Source organism: Dipodomys ordii, unplaced genomic scaffold (assembly GCF_000151885.1).
Source record: "Dipodomys ordii isolate 6190 unplaced genomic scaffold, Dord_2.0 Scaffold79, whole genome shotgun sequence".
In the NCBI taxonomy this organism is placed as follows: domain Eukaryota; kingdom Metazoa; phylum Chordata; class Mammalia; order Rodentia; family Heteromyidae; genus Dipodomys; species Dipodomys ordii.
This window is the reverse complement of record NW_012267295.1, coordinates 3,760,469-3,769,772: the sequence shown is the minus strand read 5'-3', so window position 1 is coordinate 3,769,772 and position 9,304 is coordinate 3,760,469. Positions and strand designations below refer to the sequence as shown.

Genomic DNA, 9,304 nt, shown 5'->3' with positions numbered 1-9,304 from the left:
TAGCACTCTACCACTAGAGCCACAGCGCCACTTCCAGCTTTTTCCCGTTTCTGTGGTACTGAGGAATTGAACCCAGGGCTTCATGCATGCTAGACAAGCACTCTACCACTAAACCACCTTCCCAGCCCAAGACTCATTTTTATTGAGGACCAGGTCCAGTCCAGCCCTGAGTCCACCCATCTTGAGACCACTCTGAGCCCTGGCCCTACAGATACTTAGAAGCTGGGGTTCCAGGAATCTGAGGCCCAGGGCCCAGTGCAGGCATCCCACAGCAAAAGCACTAGTAGGCTACCTCCAGGAATAAATGCTGAGCACAGTGCAGGGAAGGGAGGGGACACACACACACACTTGGCCCGGTGGCCAGCAATGCTAGGCCAGTGGCTTCATGTGCAAGGTCTGCCCAGGCTGGCCAAGAGCAACTGCCAGGTGCTCTGCAGTGTAGGCAGCGGGGCCAGGCCAGGCCAGGCCCACCAGCCAACTCCCAGCTGGCACTGTGCTCCCCACTGGGCACGGAGGGCCAGCTGGTGGCAGTCACTGGGTTGTATATGCCTACGCCTGGGTCTTCCACCAACATCCAGGAGGGAGAGAAGGTGCTGGGCAGGCACAGCAGCCCTCCATACACACGTCTTTCACCCAGGCTGGCAGGTTCACTGAAAGGCTGCATCCTTCAGAGCTCCCAGGCCTCGTCCCACAACCCCTGCATCTAGCACTGGGTTCACTAAGGGCAGCAGCAGAAGCAAAGGAAGGAGGCGGCCATGGGCACGCTGTGGCTGGGGTCATGGTGACACCTCCATCTCACCTGTCCTGCCGGGCTTTCAGTGGTGGTCTCCTCCCACCTCCCCACCACCACTGCCCTAGTAAGCAGAGTGCCAGCCCCTGTGGGGAGGGGCCTTGCCTGCCCAAAGGGCAGAGTAGCAGGGTCGCATGGGTTTCTGGCTTTCCCGTTCATTCTGAGATTGAGGTACTTCTGAGACTCTAACTGCTTTGCTATCCATGATCCTAAAATTCCTATCACACCCTGTCTAGAATCCTGTAAGTCTCCCCTGTTTAGGGATTATTATAATAGCCTAAAATTTTGCTGGCCATAGATGGCTCATGCCACTTGTCAGGAGGTTGAAATTTGAGGATCAAGGTTCAAAGCTAGCCTGGGCAGGAAAATCTGTGAGACTTTTTATCTTCAATTAACTACAAAAAAAAAAAAAGTTCAGGAATAGAGCTGTTGTGCAAAGTGGTTAAGCATTAGCATTGAGCACAAGCTCAAGGACAGTGCTCAGGCTCTGAGTTCAAGCCCCAGAATCAAGACATACACACATATACAAAAACCTCAGGGATTCTCTGCACCTGGGGTGGGTTGCACCCAACTTTTAGAGAGGTCTGGAGGGGTCTCCAAGAGTCTTTCCCAACCTTGAGTGTAAATGCCAGCTCTGTTGGCACATTTAGACCTGTCCTATCAGATTTCCCCTAGGTGTTTCCCTTGCCCTCAGATTCCAGAAAGACCATTCTCCCTAACCCACCACAGACTCCCTCTGCCCTCACTAGCATAACTGCCAGTAGCAGTCTCCTGGTTGCTTTGGCCCATTGCCCTCCCCCCTCAGGTGCTAGCCGCTCTACTTCCAGCACCCCGGGTACTCAGGCCCCTGCCATGTGCTGGCATTCAACAACTGTTAACCTTCTTCGTAACAAGTCACTCAGTAATTCTCCTGCCCTCGGTCCATGCTTTACACTTCAGGCCATAATAAACACAAAATAAATGTGTGGGGCTGGGAAGGTGGCTCAGTGGTAGAGCGCTTGCCTTGCATGCCTGAGGCCCTGGGTTCGATTCCTCAGCACCACATAAGCAAAAAGAAAAAAGCCAGAAGTGGCGCTGTGGCTCAAGTGGTAGAGCGCTAGCCTTGAGCTGAAGAGCTGAGGAACAGCACCCAGGCCCAGAGTTCAGGCCCCAGGACTGGACCCTAAATAACTAAATAAATAAAAATAATAAATGTGTAAGTCAATGTCCTGGTTCTAGAACTTCGGCTGGCTCCTCTGCTGCCTTCAGGCTAACATGAAACTCAAGGGAGGTTATAAAACACCTAGCTTCCAGCAGATGAAGCCCCTGGAACAAGCCCAAGGGAGAAAATGCGTCTGTGGGGATTCAAAAGAACTTGAAGCATGGAGAAGCTATGTGGAGTCTGCCAGAAAGGAGACTGGTCTCTGGTCTCAAGCCTAGGAAATCCCCTTCAGCTTCAATCAGCCCTACTTTGCGCAGAGAGAGGAGAGGATGGCGGTTTTAGTGGTTGGGAGGGCCACAGGCGGTGAGAGTGCCCGGAATGGGCTGGACCCTGGGCATGGAGGGGTTAACTACAAAAGCAATTTCAGAGAGCGAGATCAATGGGTTACCTACTGCCAGTGAGAAAGAGAGAATGAGGCAGCGGTGACAGCGCAGAGGCAGAGGCAGCAGCGAGGGGCTGGCAGAAGAGCATGCCACTCCGGGGAAATCAAGGCCGAGGAGGAGGTGGCCAGTGGCTACTCCGGAAGGAATGGCCAAGTCCAGCGCAGCAGACAGCTGGGGGCAGGGCAGAGGAGGGGAGGGGCCTTAGAGGCAAAGGAAAGAGGGGGGATGAAAGAGGCAGACCTGTACCTGCGGGCAAGCAGAAGCACCACCGAGGGGCAGCGGCTGAGCCTGGAGGAAGCCCCAGCCTGGCCGCTCCAGCCAGGCCCCAGCAGGAGCCCAGTGCCCAGGGCTGAGGTGAGCATTGCCTGTCCTGGGCGGGGGGCACCCTACTACATGCTGGGTGCTGGGGTAGCAGGAGACATTGCCTTTCTTCTCTTTTCCCTGACTCCCTACACCTGCTCCCAATTTGTCCACCGCCCTAGGGGGCCATGCACTCGAGGACACATGGGGCTGTGGGGTGGGGGCGGGGGTGAGGGCGGACACACGCACACGTGCGCACGCGCCCAGGTTGTCAGGAGCCACCACCTGCAAGTCTGCCAGCAAGATACCAGCTTGGCAACTACTCTAGATCTGCCATCTAGGTGTGATGGTCGCCACCCACACATGTCCCCTCTCTGGGCCTCAGTTCCCCCCTTCATGGGGATCTCAGGCCACTGGCCTATGTGATGGCTTAGGGATGTCATCTGGGTTTTACTGAAGCAACAGCTTGTTGCCACAGGAAGTCCTCGCATCCCCGGGGCTCCCTTGGGTTTCAGAGGCCTGTTGAGAAGGAAAATACACCAGTTCCTGGGGCTGGCACTGCCCCTCCCCCAACGCCACATCTTCACCCGATTCTGTGTCTCCACCTGCCTCCTGACTTGAGGGTGTCTAGCAATGACCCTCTTTGCCCTGGGTTTTAGGGGTGTTCCCTAGGAAACCAAGGCAGTGAACGCGCACACACACATCCAATGTGACTGTTAGCTTTTTGCTCACACAGGTGGTTCTTAGCAGTGATCTTTGGCTTTGTTCTCCCCCTCCTTCATTTCCCAAGAGCCTTCAGTCCAAGACACCTCATCAAACCCAGGCTGGGAGAACTAGGTCCCTGGGCCTGGTGCTGAGAGCTTGTGCTCCTGCCTGAGGGTGCAGCTTCTCTCTCCAGGTGCCCATCTGATGGGGAGATGGCTGACACCCAGAACATTTCCTCGGAAAGCCCAGGGAGTGTGGGCGCCGTGGCAGTGCCGGTGGTCTTCGCCCTCATCTTCCTGCTGGGCACGGTGGGAAATGGGCTGGTGCTGGCAGTGCTGCTGCAGCAGGGCTCCAGTGCCTGGCAGGAGCCGGGCAGCACCACAGATCTGTTCATCCTCAACCTGGCTGTGGCGGACCTCTGCTTCATCCTGTGCTGCGTGCCCTTCCAGGCGGCCATCTACACGCTGGATGCCTGGCTCTTTGGGGCTTTCGTCTGTAAGGCCGTGCACCTGTTCATCTACCTCACCATGTACGCCAGCAGCTTCACCCTGGCCGCGGTCTCGGTGGACAGGTACGCTGGGCCCTGGGGGGCTGGGGAGAAAAATCTGAGCAGCCCCAGGAGAGAATAGGGAACCAAAGAGACTGGTGGGAGAAAAGGCAGGAAAGTTCTGAGATCCTAGGGAACAAGTGTGTGTCTTACGTGTCAACCATCTGACAAACAGTAGGTGCTCTGTCGGTACATGGCAGAAGAACCTCACAATGCATTCAGCAGATATAACTGCCCACACCTGGCCTATTACTGTACTCAGTATAGCAGGGTCAAAGTCAGGCTCACTCCCTATCTAATGATCTTTTTTTTCTTTTTCGTGGTCAGTCATGGGACTTGAACTCAGGGCCTGAGCTTTTTTGCTCAAGGCTAGCGCTCTACCTCTTTGAAGCACAGCAGGGTTTTATTTTTGGTGGTTAACTGGAGATGAGTCTCATGGACTTTTCCTGCCCAGACTGGCCTCAAACCGCGATCCTCAAATCTCAGCCTCCCGGGTAGCGCCCGGCCAGCTAATGATCTTGATGAGCGCCTGGCCATGCTCTTAAGCACGTGGTGTTAAGGCCCCAACCTTCCCCACCAGAGTAGTGGAGGAGAGGAAAAGGGCGCGCGCATTGCAGGCCTGACACCCTCTGATCGGGCACCTGCCCCCCCTCCTGCCCCCATCCCTGTCTGCCTTCAGGTACCTGGCGGTGCGGCACCCGCTGCGCTCGCGGGCCCTGCGCACCCCGCGCAATGCGCGCGCCGCCGTGGGCCTGGTGTGGCTGCTGGCGGCGCTCTTCTCGGCGCCCTATCTCAGCTACTACGGCACGGTGCGCTACGGCGCGCTGGAGCTCTGCGTGCCCGCCTGGGAGGACGCGCGCCGGCGCGCCCTGGACGTGGCCACCTTCGCCGCCGGCTACCTGCTGCCCGTGGCCGTGGTGAGCCTGGCCTACGGGCGCACGCTGCACTTCCTCTGGGCCGCCGTGGGCCCCGCGGGCGCCGTGGCCGCCGAGGCGCGGCGCCGGGCCACTGGGCGTGCGGGGCGCGCCATGCTGGCGGTGGCCGCGCTCTACGCCCTGTGCTGGGGCCCGCACCACGCGCTCATCCTCTGCTTCTGGTACGGCCGCTTCGCCTTCAGCCCGGCCACGTACGCCTGCCGCCTGGCCTCGCACTGCCTGGCCTACGCCAACTCCTGCCTCAACCCGCTGGTCTACGCGCTCGCCTCGCGCCACTTCCGCGCGCGCTTCCGCCGCCTGTGGCCCTGCGGGCGCCGCCGCCGCCACCACCACCACCACCACCGCCGCGCGCCCTGCCCCGCGGGCGCCCGCCGCGCGCTCCGGCGTCGGGTCGGCCCTCTGTCCTCCGGTCCCCCCATCGGCTGCCCTGGAGCCTCCTCTGGGCCTCGCGGGCGGCTGCCGATGGGCGGCGGCTGGGATGGTGGGGAGCCCACGGGGGATCCGGGACGCCGCAGAGATGCCCGGGGGCCACAATGAACCTGTCCGCGTGCGTGCAGGGCCTACAGGTCTGGCTGCCCCCTGCCCCAGGGTGATGTCCAGGCGCGCAGCTGAGCAGTGGCAGAGCCTGGCTTCAGCCCAGTGGACACGTGCCAGGTGACAGTAGATCAACCCAGCTGGGCAGAGCCCCTCCACCAGCCCTGGCCCTGTCCCAAGCCGTCCAGAGGGCAGCTGCCCCTTCTAGGGCAGCTTCTAGGTCCTGCCTCCTCTCTCACCCCTTACCAAGCTCCCTCCCCACTTGGTCCAAGCCTTCTCCTGGGTCCTTCAATGGCAAGATGTGATTAACTAGGCAGGCATCAGTGTGGCTCAAACCTGCAATCCTAGCTACTCAAGAGGCTGAAACCTGGGGCTGGGAAGGTGGCTCAGTGGTAGAGCACTTGCCTTGCATACCTGAGGCCCTGGGTTCGATTCCTCAGCACCACATAAGCAGAAAAAGAAAAAAGCCAGAAGTGGCACTGTGGCTCAAGTGGTAGAACGCTAGCCTTGAGCTGAAGAGCTGAGGGACAGCGCGCAGGCCCAGAGTTCAGGCCCCATGATCAGACCCCCCCCCAAAAAAAAAAATAGGCTGAAATCCCAAAGCCAACCAGAACAGGAAAGTCTGTGAGACTCTTATCTCCAATGAACCACCGAAGAGTCACAGATGGACGTGTGGCTCAAGTAGTAGAGCATCAGCCTTGGAAAAAGCTAAGGTGTTCAAGCTGCAGTACCATCACAAAAAAAGACAAGTATAATTAGTCCTGTAATACAAATGGAAAAATCAAGGATCAGAGAGGTTTAGTAACTTGTCCTGGTCACATAACTAGGATTTGGTAGAGTTCGGATTCAAACCCATGCATTGCTGGCTAATGTTTTCTCCTCAATGGCCTTTCTTCTCTACTTCTGGAGCCTCCTCTTGCTTGGTTCCAAAACTTCTCATCACCTTTTTTTTTGGGGGGGGGTCATGAGGCTTAAACTCAGGGCCTGGACGCTGTCCCTGATCTCTTTTGCTCAAAGCTAGCCCTCTACCACTTGAAGCCATAACCCCACTTTCAGTTTTCTGGTGGTTAGTTGGAGATAAGAGCCTCACAGATTTTCCTGCCCCAACTGGCTTTGAACTGTGATCCTCAGGTCTCAGCCTCCTGAGTAGCTAAGGTTACAGGCGTGAACCACAGGCACCTCGCTCCCCCTCCATTCTTCTGCTTTGCTTTCCTAATTTTCCAGCGCCTACATCCGACTGGACGCTCTAGAGTCCTCAAGAACTCCAGGTCCCTCCTTAGGAGAGTTCTACTTGTCTACTTGGGCAGTTGGGCCAAAAGGGCTTTGGATCTGTCTGGCTCGGGGGCCATTTCCTGGTCTCCAAATGGACCTTGCATTATTCCTTCAACCCTTTAGTGGTTTAAGAGACATTTTGCCACCCTTGGGCCCCAGCTGGCCTCTCTGAGCCGCCCCCCCACCCCCCGCTTCTCCATCCCCCCACACAGCTGGGGAAGTCTGTGGCTGTAGAAACCACTAATTAACCAATAAATCAGTCTTGATGGTTTCCACGATGCCCACCTCCCTCCCTCCTTCCCTTCCAGTACATCAATAATGTTCATTAGCTTTGGGGCTGAGAACTGAGACCCCGCGGCTTCCAGGGCTCCCTGGCTCACCTCCCAGCTGCTGGGGCGCCCTGGGATGGGCCCGTCTGTGCAGAAGGCAGCTGCATCTTCATCACTGCCAGCCACCTGCCACCGACTCCGGGGTCAGAGTGCAGCTGAAGGCTGAGACCAGGGAGGGGAGCAACTCCCTCTAGTCCTTTGGTAACAGACTCCCACCCCAGACCCAGGGCCCTTTCTTCCACATCTCTGAGCCTCCGGATCACCCAGGCAGAGAGACAGCCAGACCTGGGAAGGGACTGGCCAGTGGAACCTTCCATGGTGCCTTAGAGACTCTGAGCACAGTGGCTCAGAGGCCTGACAGAGGACTACACAGCTTGGCACAGAGAAGGCATGCAACACATACTGGATAAAAGAGGACAGCAGCCCGCCCCCAGCCCCGCCCTCCTTCCTTCCTTCCTTCCTTCCTTCCTTCCTTCCTTCCTTCCTTCCTTCCTTCCTTCCTTCCTTCCTCCCTCTTTCCTTATACTATCTGAGAGCCCCCTGAATCCAGGCTTGAGGGGAAGACCTGACAGCCTGGGCCCTGGTGAGCCAAACACACAGGAAAGGCAGAGCACTGTGACATGCACAACAGGATGTAACTAAAGACCACATTGGTGTTGGGGGGGCGGGGCTGGGAGGATGTTGAGGAGGACACTCCTGCCTGCAAGGGGACACAAGGCAGGATCCCAAAGTTCATAGCATTTTCCTAGAGAAGGGAGGGACACGCAGGTGGGCGAGCAGGAATACCAGCCGGCTGAGCAGCTGAAGCAGGTGAGTAAGATCAGTGGCAGAGTGGAGAGTGGGTGCAAATGTCACTCTTTAAGCCAAGGGCTGCCTGCAGCCTTCTAGGAGGGGAGGTGAAATTCAGAAATCCCCAAGTTGTCTGCAGAGGCCTTGTTAGAAAAGCAGGACTAAGAGGAAGGCAGTTCTTAGGGAGCCCCACCCCTCACCCCCAAGGCTTAGTGAGGAGTCACGGAGGCCTGGACCCAGGCTAGGAAATGATTTTTGCCACAGTTGTGGCAGGAAGATGGATGGCCTGTTGCTGCCTCAGGCTGGGCTCCTGGGTTTGCTTCAGGGGCTAATAAAGTACTTGGAAGAACAGATGATTGTATTCAGTTGGTTAGGGAAGAAACAGTCAATGGGACCAGCTCAGGCTGGTGTCCCCAGGGCCCAGGAGAAGCTACGAGATCTCAGACCCAGGCCAAGTCCTGGTTGAGGGAGCCTTCCAGTCCCCAGGAAAAAGTTCCTAGAAAACCTGTGTGAATCCCAGTCCTCAGGCAGGAAGTGTCCAGGGAAGGGAATCATGGAGGAACATGTGTTCTGCTGACTGGCATCTGGCATGTGGGACAGGGTAAGCCTGTGAGCTCCCACAGGAAGGGAGGCAGGAGAGAGGGGTGAGCTGTAAAGACCTCAGATCTGGATGGGGATTGTTCTATGTCCCAAGGGTGACAGGGAACCACTGGAGGAAACCAGAGTGACTCGAGGTTTCGATACCTCTAGAGTGGGTGGACAGAGAGATGGGGCAGGGCGATGCAGTAAGACACCAGACAGGCAGGAAGGACAGGCAGTGGGAGAGACATACTCCATTAGTTTGTCATGATTTGGGGGTAGATAGAGGGCAAGCAGGACAGCGATGTCCCTGGACTTCTGGCTTGGGCACTCAGCGTGACAGTGGAGACAACCCAGGGAACAGTTTAGAGGGCAGTGATGAGCTGGGTTGGGCCATGTGGTCATGGTGTGCTGGGCAGTCACAGTGGAGGCCTCATGCTTGGCCCTAGAACTTACATCTCATCTAGAGTCTGAAGATGGAGACACTGAAGCGAGAAAGAGTAAATGCTGTGCCCACGATTGCAGGGTTAGGCTGGAATAGAATTGGGGTTTTAACTCAGGTTTATGTGATTGCAATTTTCTGATTGCAATCCTTAGAGGGAGGGGGACGAGGCAAGAAGGACTTTGTTTTTTCTTTTTCCTTTTCTTTGGAGGTTGTAGGGCTTGAACTCAGGACTTAGACTCTGTCCTTGAGGATTTTTGTTGTTGTTGTTGTTGTTCGTGGGGCCTGAACTCTGGGCCTGGGTGCTGTCCCTCAGCTCTTCAGCTCAAGGCTAGCACTCTACCACTTGAGCGTCAGCTCCACTTCCGGCTTTTTTCTTTTTTCTTATGTGGTGCAAAGGAATCAAACCCAGGGCCTCATGCATGCAAGACAAGCACTCTACCACTGAGCCACCTTCCCAGCCCCGTGTCCTTGAGCTTTTCTGCTCAAGGCTAGCCC

The 9,304-nt window shown here is 56.8% G+C and overlaps 1 protein-coding gene across 1 annotated transcript; it reads left to right on the top strand.

Annotated features, from left to right (window-relative positions):
- Positions 1–3,547: 3,547 nt before the first annotated feature.
- Galr3 (galanin receptor 3) lies at positions 3,548–5,398 on the top strand. The gene is made up of 2 exons (XM_013024799.1): positions 3,548–3,950; positions 4,606–5,398. Exons 1-2 carry the CDS (start codon positions 3,592–3,594, stop codon positions 5,396–5,398), a joined length of 1,152 nt encoding a protein of 383 aa, XP_012880253.1. The 5' UTR covers positions 3,548–3,591.
- Positions 5,399–9,304: the final 3,906 nt, after the last annotated feature.